Raw genomic sequence first — 23,860 nt, 5'->3', positions numbered from 1 at the left:
CATTTAAATCACCAGCAGCACGGCTGCGGCAATTTTCAAACCAGCCAATCAGAGGCTAAGAACGTGCCCAATGGCGGACTCACTGATTGGCTGAGAGCAACACGCTAACTGGGTCTTTTAAGAACAATTTGAAACGAAACACCACGTGACTGAATGATCACGTGATAGACAGCTAACGTATTTTCGTTCGAATATTAACATTTCGTTACATTATAATAATTGTATACACTCTTACTTTTAATATCAACATGAATTAATATATTCTAATTTTTAATATTATCATAATTTTGTGTTTTTACTTCCAATATCAACATAATTCTATATAATTACATTTAATTTATTATAATTGTGTGTGTTTTTACTTTCAATATCAACATGATTTTATACATTTAACTTCCAACGTTATCATAATTTTATATATATTTTAACTGGCAGATGCTCAAGCAGAATTCTTAAAGGCAGAAGAAAAAGAGATCACATATGTACGAGGGATTTTAAAAAGTCAACATGTCCTTCATTAATTACAGCTTTTAACTGTGTTGACCAAACAAAATGATCGAATGTATTCAGGAAGATGTGAACACTAGGGCATCTCATTGTTCCAATGGGAAAATCTTCATTTATTAACAAACCAGTCATGACAGAAAATGTACAAACACACTGGTTCCAAATGATATACACAAGGCTGCATTCTGTCATCATTACTGATCAATTGTACATTGAACATTATGAGAGAAGCGGGAATGGAGACAGATGATCAAGGATTCAAAATTAGTGGAGGAAACATAAGTAAACTTTAATATCCAAATGACATTGACAACACTCATAGCAGAAACTTAGGAAGACCTGATTGCCTTTATAAGAAAAGTTAAAGAACAGAGCAAAAAAAAGATGGGAAAAGAAGCAAAAAGTCATGGCAGCAAAACCAATAACTTTACCACTGATGGTGAAGATTTTGAAGTGGTGGACAACTTTTGCCTAATTGGATTAATTATTAACAGCAAAGGATCCAGCAGCCAGAAGGTATGGCCCTTGGCAGAACAAGAATAAAGGAACTGGAAATGATCAGATGTAACAAATTTGTCTCTGAAAACAAAGATAATACAGTGTTCTTCAGACTATAGTATTTCCTGTGGTTCTCTTTGGATGTGAAAGCTGGACAGGAAGAATTTTTTTATGCCTTTGAAATGTGGTCCCGCTTAAGACTTTGGAGATTAACTTGAATAGCAAAGTAGACCAACAAAAATATCCTCAACAAAATCAAAATCACCTCTCACTTAAAACCCAGATAAACAAACGGAAGCTCTCTTATTTTTAATACATTATGAGAAGAACAAATTTATTGGAAAATCCAATTCTGCTTGTAAGAGTCGAAAGTAAAAGAAAAACAGTCAGCAACAAGATGGATGGATAGATGAACAAAGAGGAACAATAAATTAGCCATTTAGAAGCTTAAAGACCCAAACAGAAAACAGGATGTTCTGGAAAAACACTCTCCATATCATCACCAGGAGTTGATATTTGCTTGACAGCACTTGATAACTTAACTTTTAGTATTTTTTAGGATTTGGTATATTTAGGTAAATGTTAACATATTTAGATAATAATCATTTTAGTTTCTGAGGTAAAAAGTTATCCAACATTAACTGGTCCTACATGAAAAAGTAAAGCCTACATAACGGTTCTAGTAACTTAAGATCAGTCTTTTTCATTATGCTGCTATTGACATAGCATTGCAATGGGATTAAATTCAGACAGCTATAACAGCATCCAGTCTTCTCCCCTCAGTCAATGGAAAATTCGTGAGATCAGACACTGATGTTTGCTGAGTTGACCTGGCTGCAATCAATATTATAATTTGGGTTACTTTGGGTTACTCTATCATTGACTATTTTCCTTTAACAGCATGTGTTATCCAATAATTGAACCCCTGCATTAGCAACAATGATTTATTTTAAAGATGTTAGGCACTGTTGCATTGCCTGCGATTTACATTTGAGCTACCACTGCCCACCTCTAGTTACCTGCTGTGTGGAGTTTGGTATGCTCTTTTTAACGTCCACCGACCCCCATGCCAGTATGTGAATGACAGACTCTGAATTGCTCCTAGGTGAAAATGCATACGATTGTGTGTGCATGGGGCTCAGATTAACTAGTGCCTTATCAGTTGTATGTTCCAGACTGTAATGACTGACCGGGCTGAAGCAGTTACTATAGATTATTGGCTTTAAAACTATTTAGATTGCATCATGGGATAATGTTTAATCCTCTTAATTCTAGAAGAACCACTAGTCTATCAAAGCTGCAACATTTTATCTAGAATCTATTTCCTTCAATCTTTTTCTGGGTAAAGTGGTCAGCCTTGGAAATAAAGTATCAAAAGTTTTAAGATTTAATGATTTAAGCATGTGATGTAGGCTTGTAAGGCACTGTGATCTGCATACAGTTAACAGTATTTTATTAAACATTAAAACACAAGTAAATGTAAAAACATTTGTAAATATACATCAGCTAAAATTGTTTCTTGTTTTTGGGGCATGCAGTAAATGTTCCAAGATCAGGAACCACCTAGAGGAAACAACCTGTGGTACCACCATTTGAAAACCTCTGCTGTAACTAAATAAAAATGTTATGTCTAAATGCCAAAAAAGACAGACTCTGATTTTAAGGTTTTATTGCCTGGATTTCGTAGATAATTACAATGTGCTGGCTATATTTAAAAACTGGTATAATAATATTAATACAATAATTATGGTACAATTCACAAAATGAAAGCATTTACAATTAAGCGGATTAATTTACAGCTGAATTAGATGAGGAGTGAATGAGAGGTCTGGTTTATGTTCCTAATTTCTCATCCTTGCTTTATTACACGATCTTTTAATTATACAAGGATTAGTATCTTCAGTGTTTGTTACTTCCAAGTCTCATACACAATCAGGATTTACAATGAACAACTGTTTTGAGTTAAAATAACTGGCATTACTGTGTTCAAGTACCTGGAATATATAATACTTTTCATAAGAAAAACAACAATAGACTTGTGCATGAGGACCTTAAATTCAGTTCTGTATCAGTATCTGTATCAGTACCTGCGGTCACTTTTTTCCACTGACACTGTGTCCGTGCTGGTTCCAGAGCAGATACCCACAACAGCCAATACAAAAAAAGAACAACAGTGCAGACATTTTAAAATAAAAAAATAAAAAAACCAAAAATGTAGTTGTGTGTCTTTGCATGGCAGCCTGTGGACAGTATCACCCATGTTTCAGCAGCTGTACCCTTGGCAGACCTGTTTTTGGGGGGTTCTCTGGATAATCAGGATGGGGGCATCAATAACCTTTAATATGCAAATTACACCAATAAATTATTAATGTAATACAAAGTTGTTGAATGTATAATCCAAGCCAGCAGCATATGTGTTTAAATTATTCAGTCACAGAAAACTGCAGAAATCATTAAAACCCACCACTGCCATTGCATACATGTCCCTTAGTGTATAAAACTTTTCGCTTTAACTCTAAGTTTGTACCTCTGGCACCAATTGGTACACCAGCACCAATTTAGTGGTTTAAATGACCTAACAGCTCCCAAAGTTCCCTGGTCTATTCGGCTGAACGATGTATTGCCCATTACTTAATAATAGCCATTGTCACTTGTCAATCAGTCCATTCAGACATGTAGTGCATGTGTTGAGTGCTTCACACTCATTTGAATCACCATTACCGCTTTGTTCCCACTGTCCCTTTTTAACGACTCTCTTGAATGATCAAAATGTACTTCTTCAATTTCCTGTACTTCCAAGACACTTTTCTCCACATTCACACAATACCTCTCTCCACTCCTTTCCTTTCTCCCACCCTCAGTCTGTCCCATCATCCCTTTGGCAGAAATGTGCCAGCAGCGTGTCCAGATCTCGGCGGTCTGCAGCGGTGTACAGCGAGCTTTCCCCCATCATGCTCAGTGCCATGCGTAGGGTGGACCAGATGTTGTCTGACATGATGGTTGCAGCAGCTCCGGGTGCTCGACCTGCACCCCCTTCTACCTCTCCAGCCGCCTGCCTCTGTAGAGAGAGCGCCTCCAGAAAATGCTCCACCGCTTCCCTGAGAGAGAAAGAAAGAACATGAGCATGTAAATTAGCAGTGCAACATTACAACAACAGTGAGTAATAAAATACTACTCCAGCCAGTTTGTTAGCCTGGAGTGACGGAATGTAAACACAAACAAAGCCAACTTGCTAAATACAAGAGAGTATGTAGATAAATACAGAACACAGTCTGGTCGGAGGGCAAAGTACAGGCCTGCAAACAGATTGAAACTGTCTCACAACTTCTCTATTAAGTTGCAAACTGGCAATATGCAGCACTACCGATTAGCAAGCATTAAACCAGAAGATCATCTAAGATTAGGACAAATACAATATATTTATTTATTAGGATTTTAACGCCATTTTACACACTTTGGTTCATTCATGACAAGACAGGTATTTACTCGTTACACAAGGTAGATCAGTTAAAATCTTTTAATGTCAAACAGTCATAGACATGGTCATCTCCAATTCATCTCACTTGTTTGTCTTTGGACTGTGGGAGGAAACCGGAGCTCCCGGAGGAAACCCATGCAGACACGGGGAGACCATGCAAACTCCACATGGAAAGGACCTGGACCACTCCACCTGGAAATCAAACCCAGGGCCTTCTTGCTGTGAGGTGACAGTGCTACCCACTGAGCCACGTCCAGATACAATATATAATAATATATATGTTAGGTTGCTTTAAATGAAACTGTCCACTAAATGCTGTAAATGTAAAGGTTCTTACCTGTGAGCTCCCAGGTTAACACAGCTGATGCCCAGGTTGTAACGACTGCGCACAAACCCAGGTTGCAGTTCAAGAGCCCTTCTGTAGGCAGCCACGGCCTCCTCAGAGTGATTCCCATTAGCAAGAGTAGCTCCCAATTTATTCCACAGCAAATAATCCTGCAAATACATCAAACCAATTACAGACTTTAATCATCTTTAATCAGTGTGTGCAGTCAAAGATTATTCAGCTATATTTAATAAAAGTACGCTTTTAAAGTGTGCCTATATATGTGGTTTTCCAAACCAAATGGTTAATGAATGAGTAAGTGTACCTAATTAAATGGCAGTCTATTTGAGTATACCTGTGGTGTAACAGACAGAGCAGCACTAAAACAGTCCACAGCCTTGTCATACTCTCCACTCAGGTTGAAGAGAACACCGAGACCACACTGCAGCTGTGGGTCGACCCGTGTAGGATCAGCAGTGGCCGCACTCAGAAACAATGACTGCACCTCATTGAACAAAGCCCTAAAAGATAAAAAAAAAAAAAAAGGCTACATTAAACACTACATTTATTTTATATCTTACCATGGTTTTCATACATTTACAGAACAAAATAATTACATGTTCCAAACTGCTTGTATTTCTTTCTTAAATTAGATTTATATTTGTCCCAATAGTACACAAAAGTGATTGTATTTTAATATGTATATGTAATTTTATATGATAACACTCTATTTAAGTATATAAGGATCTATATAAGGATGTGGACACCCCTTTTAATTATTGCTAACAGGTTTAAATGTACATTTCCTGTTTTAGCATGACCGTGTCTATGTGCACAAAGCGAGGTTTAAAAAAACATGATTTGACAAGTTTGGCCCTTAAGTTTGACCTTAACCCAATGAAGACCTTTGGGATGTACTCCAATTGGCACAAATACCCCCTCCCTACACAGACAATCTTGTGGAAAGCTTTTCACTAATATGGAAAGGCTGTTAGTCACAATGGGGGGCCTACTACATATGAATGCCCATGGTTCTGAATTGAGTCTTTTCAACAAACTCATAGTTAGGTGTCCATATACTTTTGGAGTGTATGTCCATAAAATACATTTCAAAACATAATGGACACCATTTTTATAAAGAGAATATGTAGACTAATAATGGAATATCAGGATGGTCCAGGATATGCAGATCTGCCAGAGCCCTATTTATGGTGCATTTACAGCAACAGCTTTAAAATAGCCTTACTCTGGCAACAGAGATCCGAATCTCTCCTTCTCCTTTTCTCGCTCTCGAACTCCCCCCCTTTCCTCCTTAGCCTCCATCTGCTCAAGGATATGCCGGTATTTTGGGTTGTGTCTCAGCCAATCACGGAGTGTCTCACAGGCTTGCCGGTGCAATGATTCGTTGGTAAAGCTGACAGCCAGTGCCATGAGGGCAGTCAAATTGTCTTTCTTCAGCTCAATACACCTATAAGCAAAATAACTTTAGGTGAAAATACAGTACGAAAAGAAGCTGATGCATAAGAAAGTGGATTGTTTACTGACCTGCGAAGGGCACTGATAGCTGCAAACTCCTGCTCATTTTCTGCTTGGCAAGTTCCCAGATACTGCCAGGCCTGAGCATATAAAAGAGACAAAACCCTTAAAATCCAAAGACACGATAACAGTACTGGATTATTAGTACTGATCTATGTTATGTTGTTAAACATTGAATTCTAACCAGCTGGTTGTCTGGTTCTCTCTGCACAGCGCTTTCAAACAGGCGTACAGCTCCAGGGATGTCTCCAGCTTCCATCCTCTTCACTCCCTCCGCCAGTGGGTCTTCATGGGACAGGTATGGATTTTCCTCCTCAAACTGGTACCCCTGAAAACCACACAATAAGCACTAAGTAAAAATATACAAACTGGTGCACACATAATTAACAACAACAACAAAAAAACAAAACAGAATTAACATAGTATTTTTTGTATCTGTATTTAGTGGGCAAGTGAAACAATATGGCAAATCTAAAAATAGGGTTTTCATACACACAACAGCCCTCCAAAGACACTGAAAGTAAGGATTGAAATGGTACTTCCATGAATGTGTTTCAAAATATACAAAATATGCTACACTGTGCAGAAAAATACATTATAAACAACCCTTCCTACAGTCTGAAGTGGTGAGCATTTTTATGAAATTAGGTTTTGGGTTTTTGTTTAGGTTACATGACAAAGCCATGTGACTGTTCCAGGTCAGGTATTAGAAAAATCAGATTAAAAGACATATTTAGTTTAATACTCTATGGTACTTTGAGATATGGGTCTTATTTGGCTCACAACTATTGCAGTATACTACTCGGCTTCTTTTTCTCTGCCAGAAATTTAGTCCCACAGAGAGACGTATTGCAAACTGCTGTCTGTAAATCATCCATTCTTTATACAGTACTAGGCCACCTGAGTGTTCCTATAAAACAATATCTACGGGTTTGGTAGCTCCAAGAATCACGCTAGTTATATATATATATATTGTGGGTCTGCCCTATATAGTGAGCTGCCTTGCTGTCTTACTGCCTACATAGGCAGCTGCCTAAGCAGAGAGGATTCTAATAAGTCATCGACTTATAAGTCAAGTTATTCAAACGCACTACTTAAGACAGCAATTCCATAACTTTTTGCTTACTAAGCTAACACAGTTAACCTCATGCCATTCAAACCAATGGGATGAGGTGGCACAAAGCGCTAACATGTCAACTAACTCCCTGTGTACTGAAAGCGGTTAAATTTGCTGACAAGCCCATATTTGCAAATAAATGACACTTGTGCAAGTTTATACAAATTAAAAATTAATAATAATTTATTTACGTTTGAAAATAACTCTGTTTGCTGCTCTGCACTGTCCGCCATATTATTTCTTTTTCTGTGAAAAAAGTTGTGCCGTACTGAATGCTGGGATTGCCTTCACTGCGAGGCAGCATCGGATGCTCCCTCGTTATTCTGTCAAAATACCATTCAGATTTAAGGTGCCTTACTAGGCAGCATTTTAAGGTATGTAAGAATTCAAACAGTCTCCTTCTCGTTAGCGCGCGTAGGGTGACGTAAAATGCTGTCTACGTAGAGCGCTCACTAGGTTTTTGAACACAACCATAGAAAACAAATGTGTGTGTGTGTGTGTGTGTGTGTGTGTGTAATATCCACAGCTACCTTGTCATAGGAGGTGCTCAGCATCTGGTCAAAGTCTGAAAGCCAGGGATGAGCCTCAGCATCTCTTTTAGCCATCTCCTCCCACTCCTCCTGCAGCTTCTCCCAAAAATCCACATCACTCTAAGCACACACACAAACATGCACACGTTTGCATAAACCATTTTTATAACTGCACAAGTATGCTACTTTACACACACACTTGTAGTTGAAGTATTGGAGGAATGCATGTGCTCCTTACCTCCACAGCAGCTTTTGCCTGCTGAAAGTCAGGACCTGCTGTAGCAAACTCGTCTACCCATGCCTCTGCCGACTCTTCTGAAGCCTGAAAACAGAAAACAGCTAAAATCTTAACTGTCAACTGACATTTGCATACAGAAGATAAAAGGAACATAAACAGGGAACACACAAGGAAGGCAGGGAAAAACCCTAAAAGCAAATAAGAAAGAGGGGCTGAGAAAGCGCAGGAGAAAGCATCTATCCCCTGTTCCCTTTCTTTCTACTTAAATGCAGCAAGCAGACTTAACAGCTAATCACAGTTAACGTTCAGGAACTAAACAGATCTAACAAAACAACTGCAAATGCGTGTGAGTTTGCCTAGCAAACAAGAAAGTGCAAGTTCTAAACTTTTAGGGATTAACCACATTTCTGCAACAATTACTTATCAATTACTTTCTGCAAATGATCCGCAAGGATCACACCAAAAGCACAACCACCAATTCTGAATGAAGTTAAAACAAACCCCAAGGTAACAAAAGGAAACTTGATCTGTAGAAATCTGTAGAGCAGAGATAGACCAGACTAGTGACTGAAAGGACACTAGTTACAATTTTAAGCCTCTTTGAATAAAAGCATCTGCTAAATGCCTAGATGTAAATGTAAGTATCTTTCTATAATCAAACCTTTTTAGTGGAGCAGTGGTAGACTGGACCAGAGATTGAAAGGTCATTGGTCCAAGCCCTTGAGCAAGGCCCCAACCCATAATTTCTTGATAGTATAAGCCACTTTGGAAAAAAAAAAGCATCTACAAAATGCCTGGATTTAAATAGAAGTGTCTTTCTATACTAAAATGCACTCCAAAAACATTGTGGATTTTGCATGTTGCAAAACATGATGGAATTAAGACAATGCGTTGTGGACCAATGAGGCAAAAAATGTACAAAGATATGTTCAGAGACAAAAATCTAATCCCCAGTGTGATTCATGAAGAATTAAGGTTTGGTTTCCTGCTTTAGGGCCAGGACAGTGTTCAATCATTGAGAAAACAATGAATTTGAACTAGCACAATATTTTGCAGGAGAAGGGTCCCAAGAGTACCCTTCCATCACTTTCCATAACCTCAATAAATGGTGGATAATGCAAGACAATGGCCCAAAACACACAGTTAATACATAAGATAATGTTAGAAAGATGAAACCAATGTTTTGTAACGGCAAAGTCAGAGTAAAGGCAAGTGATTCCTTAAAATGACAAAATTAAAATAAATGTTAAAAAAAGAACAGTGAACAGTACAACATTTCTCCTCACTATTCTGATCTGCAGCCACAGGAAATGTTAAATAATGCTAAAGACGCAGCAGTTTTTTTAAAGTTTATAGAATGTGATTGTCAATTCTTCTACTCTTGACTTGGATGAGGGTCAGACCATATTTTTTGAGTATTTTATGCAGAAATCCAGATAATTCCAAAAGAGCCACAAATGGACGTCCAACTGTAACGTACTAAAGCTGATAATATTAAAGAAAAGAACTAAAAAATACATGTCGCAGGACCACTGTATCTGTGTTGCTAAGAAACAGGGGTCCTACCTGCTTGAAGACATTAGCCCACTGTTCTGCCTGCTTAGCTTTTGCTTGGTCACTCTTCTCTTTGCACGCTCGAGTTTCCACTTGTACAATCCCGGCCCCTGTTTCCTTCAGGGACTGGGCGAGCATTATGGTGGCAGGTAGGGGGGACAAAAGGGTATGGGTATGTAGGGTTTGGTTTTGGGTTAAGAGTGGAGTTATATTTATGTATGGACAGAGATAGATGGGTCCAAAAGAAGCCAGAAAAAAAGGATGTCACAAAAAATTATACATTATTCAGCTGGCTGAATGATCTAGTCTATTGATACTGAAAGCCAATGAAAATGTGGCATTTTCACAAATACATTGGCATAGTTGTTTGTCAAATGATTTTAGTTCTCTGGCACAGCATGAGCTCAAATGACTGCCAGCTTTAGATGCTTTCTTTCCAACGCTCAACCAATGGGAGGTGTATAGGCCTCATACCTGTGTGAAGCTGGACACCCAGTTCTGTGCCTCATTGGCCTGTGCTTTATCACTGAGCTGCTTTCCTGCTTTGTCTTCCACAGTCACACTGCCCTCGCCAATCTGCTTAACAAAGCGCAGGAACTGCACAATAATAACAATAACAACAACAACGGCCATTACACACCGTCACTGGGATTCAGAACACATGAGCTCAATCAAGACATCGTGTACCACTGTAAAATTGGCATGATTATGATACAGTACAGCAATGCAAGCAAAATTCAACAGAAAAGGCAAACAGCATGTTACTCAGACATGGATTAAGTCTCATTCTGGAGTAAATTAATACAGTGATCCAGGGTGGCACAGTAGCACAGCTGGTAGAATAAATGCCACACATTAACATTTACCACAATTAGCGGATGCTTTTATCCGAAGTGACTTACAATTGTGACCGATTACAATCGAATCAATTAAGGGTTAAGTGCTTCGCTCAAAAGCCCAACAGAGGTAACCTAGTTTTAACAGTGCTTCTGATTACTAGTCCAGTTTCCAAATCAATAAGCTCCCACTAAGCTCCCACTGCCCAATAACATGGGTCCCAATTATCGCATAGTTCACTGTCTGTCCTTCCTAAAAATGGCTTCTTGCCACCTCTCAAATCTATGCATAGAAATGACCACTCTAGATGTGAATAAGTCAGTGAATATGTAAGTGTGTGGTGCCCTGCAATTAACTGGTGTTTTGTCCAAGGAGAATTCCTGCCTTGCACACAGCATTAGCGTGAAGGGTTAAGTTAAATAAAAAGAATAAATGAATTAAATAATGAATGGTGATTCAGCACTGAAAGTCCTTTTTTGTGTAGGATAAAGGCTAATCTGGGCCTAGAAAACTAGCCCAAAAAGTATACTAGACTTCATATACTAGGGAAAAGCCCTTACATAATAGAAAGAAAAAACAAAATCACAACAACCTAATATTTAAAGCTATTTTACAAATGTACAGAGCAAACACGTTAGTGACTGTGAAGGATCCATAACCATGAATTTAGAAGAACTTTAAAAAAAAAAGTCTATTGTGTGTTTTCTTAAAATATAAAAGCATGCGATGGATCAAAAAAGACATCCAACAAAATGATTGACTATAGCTGGTGACTGTTCTTCCTGCTCCTATTACAAGTAATAAAATGGGAATGTCCGGTATGCTCTGCACAAATCACTGGAAAAAGAACACAGATTTTCTAAGCAACTTCAGATGCCAAGAGCACAAGCTTTCTAAAACCAACTGCTATTAGTCCCTGAAGGAGATAATTTTTTATAATGCCATAGTACTCGACTTCATAAGTAACAATATTGCGTTGACCTGAACTGTCTGGCGTACACCAATGCGTAACCTGCACAAGTGCATTTCCTCACCTCTGTGTTTTGCAGTTTGGGGTCATCCACCTTTGCAATGAGTTCATTAGCCGTTTGCTTCAGATCCTCCCCTGGCTGGTATTCCTTTGTCCTAATGGATTAAAAAAACTTGAGGTTAAAGACAAGTGGGACAGTTTGACAGGGTTTGACAGTCACAAGCATTTAATAGTGGCCTTGATGCACAGCGATGTTTCCAAGTTCTTTGATGATATTATGCACTGAACACGGTCAAACATCCAAAATCTGCAATAACTGTGCAATTTTCCTCTTAATACTAGGCTTTCCCTGAACACGCACGCACACAACCAAACACACACACACACACACACACACATATATATATATATATATTGTTTATGTATATACATATACATATCCTTTTCATACAAATAAGCTGCAGCAAATTCTCTCTTTTATACAGGTTTTTTCCTCATATTTAAACACCAAAAACACGATTTACAATTCTGCTCAGAACGTCTCAGTTTAAATTGTTTGTCTAAGCCTCAAGGTTGAAATACTCTCTTTTAAAGTTCATTAATCTTTTGCAATTCCTTTGAAAAAGCTACCACCGTAAGCTGTACCAACCCTGCAATTTCACATCCTTTGTGGCTGTGCTTTAACAGTTAACTTTTCCTGACCTTTCATTACATTTTTTTTATATCAAGTTTCTTTTTATTCTTCAATAGCTTTTCACTGACAAGTTTTCATTTTCTGGCATTCACTCTTTTACCATTCTTGCTCCTTTTCTCCCAGATCTCCCAACCACAGCTTCTCCTCTGACTGCTCCAAGTATTCTTCAGCCCATCGCCCAGGGTCTGCAAAATAAAGAGTGAAAATGAATATAAATAAGAAAAAAGATACTGTAGATATTGTTCACATTAGAGAAGGTCAGCTTCTATAATTCAATGCTTAGAAAGAGTTTGGGCAAAACTGAGTACATGGGAGAGTTACAAGACAAACAACACTACCCAGTAACCAAGAAGAACACTGACAGAAAAATGTATTTTATCTCTTTCTCTCTATTTTGAAGGAGCATGTCTAGCAACTAGTTGGTGATTTGAAGCCAAAATACAGCTGGCTGATGCTGTAAGACAATTACATGAATCACTAAAGCAAGTCTACTTTAAAACTGATCAAAAGAAACCAAGTTATGGTTTAAGACATTACAATCCTGACTTGATTACTGGTTAAAATGCTATGGCAGGACCTTACATGGGCAGTTCATGCTTAAAAGCATTCCAACATAGGTGAATTTAAAAAAATCAGCAACAAAGTGGGAAAATTTCAAAGACTGCAATTCAGTTATCCAAAATGGTTTGGTTGCAGTTTTTGTTGCTAAAGGTGACAAAGCTAGTCATTAAATTTAGAAGGGTACATTTTTTTCTACATAGAAAAAAATGTTGGTGTTGGTTATAAAAATTCCCTTTAATAACAAATGCTGTTTTCTTAGGTTTTTTTTGTTAATGTTATTTAAGATCTGACAGATGTGTGGGGTATGTTTTAATATGAGCTGTACTGGGTGGGAGTGGGGTGGTTTAGGGGATAATTAAGAAGGTTAATTACTGAATAAGTACATTTGTGGTGCTAATTGCTGGGTATATAGTGTATGTGGACCTCTGTGTTCTCCTCTTTGGGTCTTGCTCTTTATGTCTTGTGGTGCGAAAAGTGGTGTCAAGAACTCCAGAGAGAACTGAAAGCTGAAAAAGCTTATTCCTTTGAGACTGAGAGCCTACACATTAAAAGCAGCATTTTTGCTTCCTTTATTAACAACTATTTGAGTTGTAGTAATTATATTGATTTTGTATATAAATGGCCATATGGAAGACAATTATCTTAAAAAAAAAACATGAAACATGAAAAAAGAAGAAATCAGAAAGGAAGCAAATACTTTTTACAGCACTGTATATAAGAATGATCAGGCCAATTAGGTGCATGACAAGGGCGGTTAGTTGAAGGGTTCAGGTACTTGACTAGTAATCAGAAAGTCCCTATTTTTAGCCGGTGAGGACCTAATTACCTATAATTACCGCTACTGTTTATTAGCATAAAGCGTTTAAATAGCAAACTGCAGGCCTTTAAACATTGTGTAGAATGTAAATCAAACACCAAGAAGCTATTTATAACAGGAAGGAAAGAGAGTTTCTACTGACCTGAAACTTCATTGATGAATTCTCTGGTCCATTCAGCATCCGAGGCATCAAAACCAGGCTGGCCAGATGCCACATCAGCGTCAACGTTGGACAGGAACTCAGATGCCCAGTCACCGGATAATGCCAATGCAGCAACATCTGGAGCTGCAATCACAAAGTTATAGCTTACATCAGACCTTATAATAAAGAAATCGGACATTAACTCACATTAAAGTGTCACTTACAAGGGCATTTAGATCAAGCACAGTTTTATAGTGCATAAAAAATATGCGCATCCATGACCCAGTGCAATTACACATTACATTAATATTTATTAGAGAATTGCTGCATGTGAACATCACATGATTAAATATTTAATTATCAATAATTGTGTTTGTTTTATGAACATACACCAGCACACTAATCAGCCAACTTTCTACTTAACATTGTTTTAAACAGACACATTTAACAAATAGTTTAGATATTTCTCAGTGGCTAGCAAAAAGTAGCTAAAAAGGCTTTAATACATGTAATAAGATAATTATTGTAGAGTTATATTAGATTTATAGTATTACAGTAATTTATAGTATTAATCATTTGTCATTTCAACATAATTGTGTTTTTAGCAAGCACAGTGATTGACTCGCTTGCCCATTGAGTTAGCTGTAAAATTGTTTTGGTTTGTTTGCAGAGGTAGGATGGAAATGTACTGACTATTCAAGCTTCTAAATTAAAACACTTATGTAACCTTGCTTTTGAAGTCTTTACATTCCTCAGTTCTTCTAACCATACAAACCGTACTGATATGTCCGTAAATTGAGATGCACCCACAATACAGCATTAAAAGTAAGCAGCATAGACCTTTAGTCATTTATTAGTCCAAGAAGCAACTACAAAGAAATAAACTTTAAAAAAAACAAAAAGGAGCATTATGGACTGACAGAGAAAAGAAAAGAGTGCTTGGGCCTGTGCACCAACTTTGTCTGTGTGTTAGTTACCTCTTTGTGGGGCCTGTCTATAAGTCTGCTGGTCGATTTGCTGCATCTCCTCCAATAGCTGCCCCATGTCAAAACTTTGGGGAGGGCGAGGGGGCGCCTGGAGAAATTCACTTACCAGCTGTAAGTATAGGTGCTATTAGTATGATGTTCAACAATAAGAAAAGCAATCTGCATAGTTTTTTATCAGCCAAAAAGGACATTATTTATTCTTTTAGAGTGGCTCTGAGGTCAGCATGAGTTGGTTTAGATTTTTATTAGAATTATTATGTACACAGATCTCTTAACCAGTAAGTCCCCGACAGCAGGTCCCCAATAAAATAAGTGGTTAACAGAACAAACAAAATAAAATTGGTAAATGCGTACCTCTTCCTCTGTGGCTATTTCAATTGGTGTGGGGGGAATCTAAAACAAAAAAGTATGTTAATAATGGCAAAAATTAAACTGGCGACTTAATTAAATGACAATATAAAATCACGAGCAAAACTTACAGTGGGCGTTGACCGATGTCTCCAAGCCCCACCTTCCTGGGTCATGTGACCGGTCAGCTTCATAAGGGCATTGGCTCCCCCACATTCTGCTTCCACCAGCTCCCGCATCGCCATAGCAACACAGGGTCAGAACAGCTCAGACACACAGATTGAAATTTCTAAGGCAGGAAAACAAATATTTAAATTATAAGTTATGAAGCAGCAATGTCATACAAATTAATCTATAGCTACAAAACAAGCGACACCTTAAAGTACAATGCAATACAGCCTAAAGGAGCTCTGATTGTAATAAGTCATCTCATCATTTTCATGACTACCCTGCTGTCTGCCCCTCTGATCTAAATCCAACAGCTTGATCTGAATTTCCACTGACGTTAACACAAGCTGCATAAGCTGATTAAAACATGTCATAACTATAGGTGGGGATAGGACAAGGGAATAAAAATTATGAATGTCTGCATGACACATGTGCATACGTGGGTAACATTGTCCATAAAGTTTGAATTAAAAGCATAAATCAAAGAATACAAATTATAAAGTAGATGTAGATTGATATGCACCTTATATTTGGGATTGTCACCCACAAAAACTTGTTTTTAATAACTTGATAGATTAATTATTGTGGATGTCCAGAAGTATACAGAGTAATGCTTTTCAATCCACTGACACAGATTATGCTATAAATGCCAACAGACATCAACAATGGGATTAGGACATCATGGGTATTCATGCGATTGGCAGCCTTGGGAATTGGGGTCATTTCTGCAACATGGTTTGGCCTCCTAATTCATTGTTACTAATTATGATTGACCATAACTTTCTGTTACACAAAAATGGCATGCTGTGTCTATATAGACATGGCTAGTATTATTACAAATAACATGGAATAGTGGTCTAATGCAGTTATTCAACTAAGAAGCTCCTTCTTGGGCTTTTTATTAAGTCCATGTGATGAGCAACAAAGGTGCTGATTTTGGAGCAGGGGCTTTTCGTTTTCAAGTCAGCCTTTAAGCCTGTGTCTGTGTCAAACATGCCTGACTGTAGACAGTGTCAATAATGTGCCAGTCATCTATATATAATGGTTGGCCTGTTTTTGGTGGTTCTTGGATTGCATCGGACCATCTGAACACATTTGCTTTCAGCATATTGTGATAATTAAGGTTCGTTTCTGAACCTTGGAGAGAGTGCAATCAAACTAGCTCTATTTATATGAGCACAGAAAAGTCACCAGATGTTTATAACCAGTATATATAAAAAAAAAAACCAGTATATTTAAGAAAACATACATAGAACATGAATTATTTCAATTTGTGCATGTTTGGGACTTAAAATTACATTTCATACCAGAGAAAAACAACTTCCAAGACATTCATGTCCCTTGTGAACTTCAGACTGTCAGTGGTGGTCCTGTGGTGGTCGTTATTCATTAATAAAGAAGTGAGAAATTATGTATAGCAACATGTTGGTTTTTGCCACCTATTGTTTACCTATAATATTCACTTATATGGTATATACAACCAATTCCATACACTGTGTACACTACATGGTACTGGAAGTAAATCTTATGAACTGTCAGCTTTATAGCTAACCAATGTCAACAGCTAGCTCAAAATCAATAGTCAGTACGTGTTTCAGCAGTGTTTTAAACCAGCAGCTAAACACAAGATAGCCAAGAAGCTAGCAAATATAGTAGACAGAACATACGAACAAACTAGTGAATAATAATAAAATATGATATGTGTAGCTGGATAGGTTATAAAGCTGCAAAGCTAATACACTTACCTCAGTCCAGCCGATGTGGCTGTTCTTACCTCAGCGGTGCAGATTAATATTTAGCCAATTGCTAACACAAGCTACCGGGAAAATAGCTTTCACTCGCACAACCATTCACAATAATAACCATTTCGCTATTGCAGAACGTCAGTACAAATTGTTTCTAAATATATTTGCATTATCCTCAAACCCATTAAAACCCCGAATCAGCTACACAGAGCCAAAGCTACATTCCACACATTCACAAACACAAGCTAAGAAGCACCCGGTGACAGCTGTAATGTAACTAGAGGCAACTAGTGCGTAGCTTACGCAAACGTTACGCTAAATTCATGAAGTGACAGTACACACAGAGCAGGCTAAAGACACATGTTGTTGTTAAAATATGTCTAAGAGGTGGCACAGCAAACTTTATGTTTTAAAATATTGGTGCATGTTAAAACAAGTGAAAAAATACAACGAGTTTGTTCTTGCGATACTGTTAGCACAAGCGTTATGTCAGGTTACGCAAGAGAAGTTCATTGTCTGACTGGGTCAGAGAGTACTGAATAGAACACACTAATATAACCGACATATTGGATAAAACAAATGAACAACACATATGAAACAATGTGTAACATAGTAGTGGAGGTGATAAGAAGCAGAGGCAACCTTTGTTTTTTATAATAATTGTTGGAATGCTCTCATACAATTCCTGAATCGTTTGTGGTGGAAAACCTTCCAGGGATAAAACGGTGAGGGATGACCAGTCTGTATTATGGAACGTCCTATATGGGTTTTATCATTTTAACCATACAAATAAACATAGCAGTGGTGTGTCTGTGTATGAGGGGGTGCTTTTTGCTGCCTAGGACCTAGATTTACATTTACATTTTTAATATTTAGCAGACGCTTTTATCCAGAGAGACTTACAGTACTGTGACAGTATATTGTCTAAGCAACTGAGATTTAACGGTCTTGCTCAGGGGTCCAACAGCGGCAACCTGGCAGTGGTGGGGCTTGAACCAGCGACCTTTCTGATTACTAGTCCTCATCATCTAAAACTTAATCCCAGCAAGACAGAGATGTTGCTCATTCCTGGAGATCAGTCTCCAACCCAGGACCTAGTAATTTCTCTGGATGACTCCCAGATCAGACCATCTGATAAGGTAAGAAGCCTTGGTGTTGTTCTTGATAACCAGCTGACATTCTCTCCTCATATAGCCAACATGACAAGAGCGTGTCGGTTCCTCCTGTACAACATCAGGAAGATTCGTCCATTTCTCTCCAGGGAAGCTACCCAGATTCTGGTGCAATCACTTGTAATCTCACGGTTGGACTACTGCAACTCCCTTCTGGCTGGAGCTCCCATGTCCACGATTAAACCCTTACAGCTCATTCAAAATGCAGCTGCCCGTCTGGTTTTTAACCAACCCAAACACTGCCACATCAAGCCACTGCTGCGTTCTCTTCACTGGCTTCCTGTAGCTGCACGCATTCAGTTTAAAACACTGACGCTCGCCTACAAAGCCAAAAATGGACCAGCCCCAAGCTACCTTCGGGGTCTAATCAAACCCCGCTCTGTACCACGCAACCTCCGAGCCTCTAGTCTCGCTCGACTTGAGCCTCCATCCAGGACTAGAGGAAGACAAGCATCAAGGCTCTTCTCTGTTCTAGCGCCCAAATGGTGGAACGAACTTCCTCTGTCTGTCCGAACATCTGAGTCTCTTGCTGTCTTTAAAAAACGATTAAAAACCCAACTTTTTACTAAACACTTAGGCTGACTTGTACTTATTTACTAACAATCTTTTCCATTTAAAAAAAAAAAAAAGCCACTTTGGTTCTAACAGGTTTTAGCAGATTTGTGGTCTTCGACTGTTGTTTACCTAAACTTGAGAAATGAAATGTTCACTATAGAAGCACTTCTGTAAGTCGCTCTGGATAAGAGCGTCTGCTAAATGCTGAAAATGTAAATGTAAATGTAGTCCAGCACCTTAACCACAAGGCTACGTTTGTGGTGGCTACAACTGCTAGGCTACTCACCATTTCTGAGGGAAAGATAAATTCCCTTTTTGAAAAAATGTAAGGTTATCTGTAAGTAAGCTGAGGCTGCAGTGTAGTTGAATTGGATTTGTAGCATAACAATCCCTCTGTAATGAATAAAATCACACAGGCTTTAAGAAAACCCTTGTCAAAAACGGTCTGTTGCATCTACAAATGCAAATTAGGAATGAGAATTCTTTTTTTTTTTTTTTTTTAGAATGTACTTTTTTAAATGTACCATGCAAAGCGAAAACCATACAACAACAACATTTAGAAAAGTGACAGATTTCTTTGGACTGACATGAAGTGAAAATGTGTGCTCTGGTCAGATGAGTCCACCTGAACGTCATGTTTTTGGGCCAAAATGAAAAGGACCAACACACACACCAAAAAAAACAACAACAGCATTTGTCATTGTGTGTGAGGGTGAGTAATGCCAATGGCACGAGTACCTTACACTTCTTAGAGGGGCCATTTATGCTAAGGGATACATATTTTGGAGCAAAGTATGCTGCTATAGGTGATGTATTTTTACAGGAGATCCCTGTATGATTCAGCAAGACAAGGTCAAACAATTTTCTGCACATTTTAACAGCATGGCTTTGTAGTAAGAGAGTATAGGTACTAGACCTGTCCCCTATTGGAAAGTTGGGCTGCATTTAAGTGCAATATATGACAGCAGAGTCCACAGACTGTTGAGCAACTAATGTGTTATATAAAGCAAGAATAAGAAAAACATTTCTACTTTCACGACTACAACAATTGGATTCCTCAGGTCTCAATTACTGAACACCATCCACAATCATTTAAATAGCTGTATCTAGCATTTTTCAGATAACCCACAATAAACTTATAAAGGACCTTACATTTGTTACACATTTTAGGGGATGGAAATAAAGTATGTGTTCCAATCGTTTAATCACAGAAAAAGAACAGCCGAAAAATCATTACACATATGTCACCATTCTGAAGTCATCCGAGTGATTTTATTATGAACCTTTGAACAGCTTTTGTTATTTAGACAGTTTTCAATAACAATCAGTTAATAGTTACTGTATCAGTTATGATTTTAGGTAGATATCTCAGTAGTGATCATAGTCACATCATTTAATAATGCAATTTATTCATTCTTTGTATCACATTGAAAAACACCAGGCCTTTATTATAACAGACATGATTTTCACTGTACACTGACACAGACAGAGAGAGCAAGAGAAAACACACGTGATCATGGGTCATGGGTGTATATTCAGAAATAAAAACACTAAGAACAGAAAAGGGAAAGATAGAAAAGAGATGTACCGATGAGAGTGAAAAATTAAATATAACAACAATGTGCCATCTGTTATTTATATATTAACAATTCTTAAATTACACAGTTAAACAAACAAATAAATACTCATAAAGCCATTCAGGACTGTTATTATTTCTAATATTCTTATCACTATACTGTGAATTATAGAATTACTAATCATTGGAGAAATAATAAGAATAGAAAATAATAACTAGCCCATTTTAAAAGTGCAAAGACTGAATATGGATCAGAACAACAGAACTAACAAAATATTAATAATCATAATAATAGTCATTTGTATTTACATACATTTAAATACAATCAAAACTGCCCAAGCTGAGCGAACATTCAGATGTGTAGTGTGGAAAACTTACAACCTGTCATAGCAAGTAATAGTGTGCAGTGTATATTGAGCTTCCTGTTTACAGTATATGCTTATTTGTCTGTGTGTGGTGTGCGTGTGAGTTTTCAGCAGAGAGATACACGTTACCGGAAGTATAACAAAGCCAGATGTGATGAGAAAACATGTCTGGAGAACCTAATTCCTTTCAATAGGTAATAGTGAAGTTCTAAGAAAGAGAGTACAGGCTAAACATAAAGGCTTTCCCACAGTGACTAACTTCTTTTCTTTAGTCTGAGGACGTTTACCATCAGGAGTAAAATCCACAACAGAAGTGAGGCAGCATATCAGACTGTTTTACAACATGCAGCAAACAAAATGTTTAATTTGAGACTTTTTAGCCATAGTAGCCTGAATGTATGGTAAAATAACGCTCGTTGCCAGTGCTGCATCCCAAACTTCATACCATATACTGAGTAGTATGTAATAACACCAGTGATTTAGTACTTTTGACCTACTTTACAGCAGATTATAATGTTTTATGACATTTTTATTTATGTTAATTATATTTATTTTTTCATTTTTAAGCAGTTTTAGGACTAAAATCTTTCAGTTTAGTTTTAGTCTAAGACACCATTTACTTCATCAAATCTACAGTAATTATAGCCTGGTAAACAACTTCCTCGTATACTTTACACATTAAAAAAAAACCAAAAAAAAAAAAAAAACCTTTTTGCTTATGTTGTAGGTTACTGTTAGTGTTTATTTAATTTTTCACAGTTTTCTAGTATTATTTGTCTACAGTTTTCTTATTGTTAGTTATTGTTTTTTATGCAAATTAATAACATTGTTGCTTTTTAGTAAGGTAGTATGGAATTTGGGATGCAGCCCCCATTCAATCACAACTTATTTAGCTTCACCTTCACATGGCATTACCCTATCTTAAAAATTTCACTTTTTTACATGTTCTAGCATACAGTTGAAATACTTGTAAAAATACTTGTAAGTGTAATGTATACTTGCAAGGGACATGAACTGGAAGTAGCGGGAACACAGATGTCACTGTCCACAGTAAAGCAAGCTTTTTATCAGCATAGGCTTAAAGGTTGTTGCAAATTAGCACCTTAAAAGCTTGACTGAGAAAACATTAGAGTCCTTCTAGCCTTGGCAATAAAAGACAATCAAACTAGCCCTAGTTATACGGGTAAAACGAAGTCACCAGCTGTAGTCAATAGTAACTAACTAGAAATTAGGAGGTCATGCCACAAAAATAACATTTAACTAATTCCAGTTACATTATGTATATGGATCACTCAGCACTGTTGAGCTTGAATCCCATGCAGTGCTTTCATCCTTGCTGGGCACCTACACTGTTGACATAGGTAAGTCAAATTCATTGCCACTATCCAACTGTGGCCTCTGCTGTCTGGTTTAGGCACTAGTGATGAATAATCTGGAGCTCATAATGTCTCTCACCATACACGATTTGGCTCTCTGTGAGACTCCACCACTGTCAGGTAGAAATATGCAGCTGGCAACTGCAATCACCAAAGGGACTGCATTATTGTGTCTGCCCTCTTCAGCCAGCATGTCACAGTTCCAGCATTAAAATTTCAATTTGGGACGGGCATACAAGGAGGGTTAGAGATGGATTAAAATCTTGAAATCCCAAGACTGTCATGATCCACATGTCGCTTAAAATATATGTTAAATGTGACCTTAACTTTATTTCTTCACATGGTTCTCCAGACGTATATTCTCATAATGAGGTCATGTCCAGTTCAGAGAGACTAATTTATCTGCACATAGCTTATTAGCATTTACACTCATTCTCCAAAGCTGAACTTGTAGCTGAAGGAATGTTTTAGGAACAGATTTCAAACTAAACTGTACATTATATGAATTACACCAACCACACTACTGTTTTACTGTAAAAATGTCATTACTTATAAGATTAACTTCACAGGCTGAATTCTACAGTAATGTAAATCACATAGCTTACATTCATCTGTAATTATACCCGGAGTTTCAGTGTATGACTATGGTGCAGTGGTCACATTCACTGATGGTTATTACATCATTGTGCATACATACACTGAGTGAAATGTGGACAGAGCACTGACTGAACGTTGGAGTGGGATGCTATGCATTGTAAGTGTGTGTGAGTGTGTGTGGGCATATTTTCCAGAGACAATGCATTCACAAAGCCTGATACGAGTACATTAATGCCATGTGAATATATGTGAGTGGAAGTGTGTGGTTTTATATTGTTTATTATAGGTGTGCAGGTGGTTTTTACACGCATGAATAAATTCGACTCAGTAGCGACGGGGGGTGGAGTCTCTTCCCTCCTTCTTAATGATAATTCGCTGGTCATCGCCTGTATCGTCAGGTGACTCAACCGCTTCCTCCTCCTCATCACCTTCGCCCTCTGTGTCTGCAGAAATACCCATGCGGTTCTCATAGGACTGAAAAATGAGACAGAAAATAGATTTGTATTACGTAAATGTCAATTCCAACTGGGATGAATAATCAGTTCAGTCTATGGATAGATGTAATGATTTTAATATTCTAGACAACTTACAGACTGCAGTGGTCTTATACACTAGCTCATCGTCACAGAGATGCCAAGCATTTGTCCTAGTGCTACGGACCTGGCCAGGGCATCAAACAGGCACAACTGGCAGTGCCTGAGGGAGCTAGGTTGGCAGAGTTCGTAATTGCTGAAATGGCTCGCGAGGTATTTTCAAAATAACATAAAATTTGGTCCGCTATTAAGCAGGTTTTTTAAAAAAACAGCTTGAACTGTTTGAACTCTGGGTGTGACTATCGCATAAAACAAATCTAAAATGCTCCCCATCTTCTTTCCCCCCAACTCAAAACATTAACGTTACACCTACATTAATGTTCCTGAGTTTTTGGATAAACATGGCGGCTTTAAAAAGTCAAGTCAGGTTAAATTTATTTGTATAGAGCAGGACCGACAGACCAAACCCCCTGTTAAGCAAGCCAAGGCGAAAGTGCCAAGGAAAAACTCCCTTAAAATTACAGGAAGTAACTTTGAGAAGAACCAGACTCAGCAGAGACCCCCCATCATCCTTGGGTGGAAAAAATATCATAATGGATTGTGTATCATGAAAGTGTCTTCAAATATTATTAAAT

The 23,860-nt window shown here is 37.8% G+C and overlaps 2 protein-coding genes across 8 annotated transcripts in view; both read right to left on the bottom strand.

Annotated features, from left to right (window-relative positions):
- Positions 1-2,657: 2,657 nt before the first annotated feature.
- On the bottom strand, positions 2,658-17,267 carry pex5 (peroxisomal biogenesis factor 5). 5 transcript variants are annotated; one of them, XM_062992724.1, is made up of 17 exons: positions 17,052-17,267; positions 16,614-16,676; positions 15,270-15,427; positions 15,145-15,183; positions 14,782-14,899; positions 13,805-13,948; positions 12,385-12,469; positions 11,655-11,745; positions 10,258-10,380; positions 8,230-8,313; positions 7,992-8,111; positions 6,529-6,672; positions 6,354-6,424; positions 6,055-6,276; positions 5,164-5,329; positions 4,821-4,978; positions 2,658-4,103 (listed from the first exon to the last, which is right to left on the bottom strand). In XM_062992724.1, exons 3-17 carry the CDS (start codon positions 15,381-15,383, stop codon positions 3,863-3,865), a joined length of 1,920 nt encoding a protein of 639 aa, XP_062848794.1. In that variant the 5' UTR covers positions 15,384-15,427; positions 16,614-16,676; positions 17,052-17,267; the 3' UTR covers positions 2,658-3,862. The 5 variants fall into 5 exon arrangements, with proteins under 5 accessions (XP_062848794.1, XP_062848793.1, XP_062848795.1 ...); XM_062992723.1 differs by lacking the exon at positions 16,614-16,676; XM_062992725.1 differs by lacking the exon at positions 16,614-16,676 and having other exon boundaries at positions 10,258-10,362.
- Positions 17,268-20,028: 2,761 nt separating this feature from the next.
- Positions 20,029-23,860, bottom strand: part of clstn3 (calsyntenin 3) — a 43,508-nt gene continuing 39,676 nt past the window's right edge. For all 3 annotated transcript variants that reach the window (XM_062992720.1, XM_062992721.1, XM_062992722.1), the window contains one exon: positions 20,029-23,166. In XM_062992720.1, the coding sequence (XP_062848790.1) occupies positions 23,017-23,166 (150 nt within the window). In that variant the 3' untranslated portion in view covers positions 20,029-23,016. The remainder of the gene's footprint in view (positions 23,167-23,860) is intronic.

The sequence above is a fragment of the Trichomycterus rosablanca genome, chromosome 3, assembly GCF_030014385.1.
Source record: "Trichomycterus rosablanca isolate fTriRos1 chromosome 3, fTriRos1.hap1, whole genome shotgun sequence".
NCBI classification, from domain to species: Eukaryota; Metazoa; Chordata; class Actinopteri; order Siluriformes; family Trichomycteridae; genus Trichomycterus; species Trichomycterus rosablanca.
Note: the sequence above shows the minus strand (reverse complement) of the source record. Positions and strands in the feature narration are given on the sequence as shown.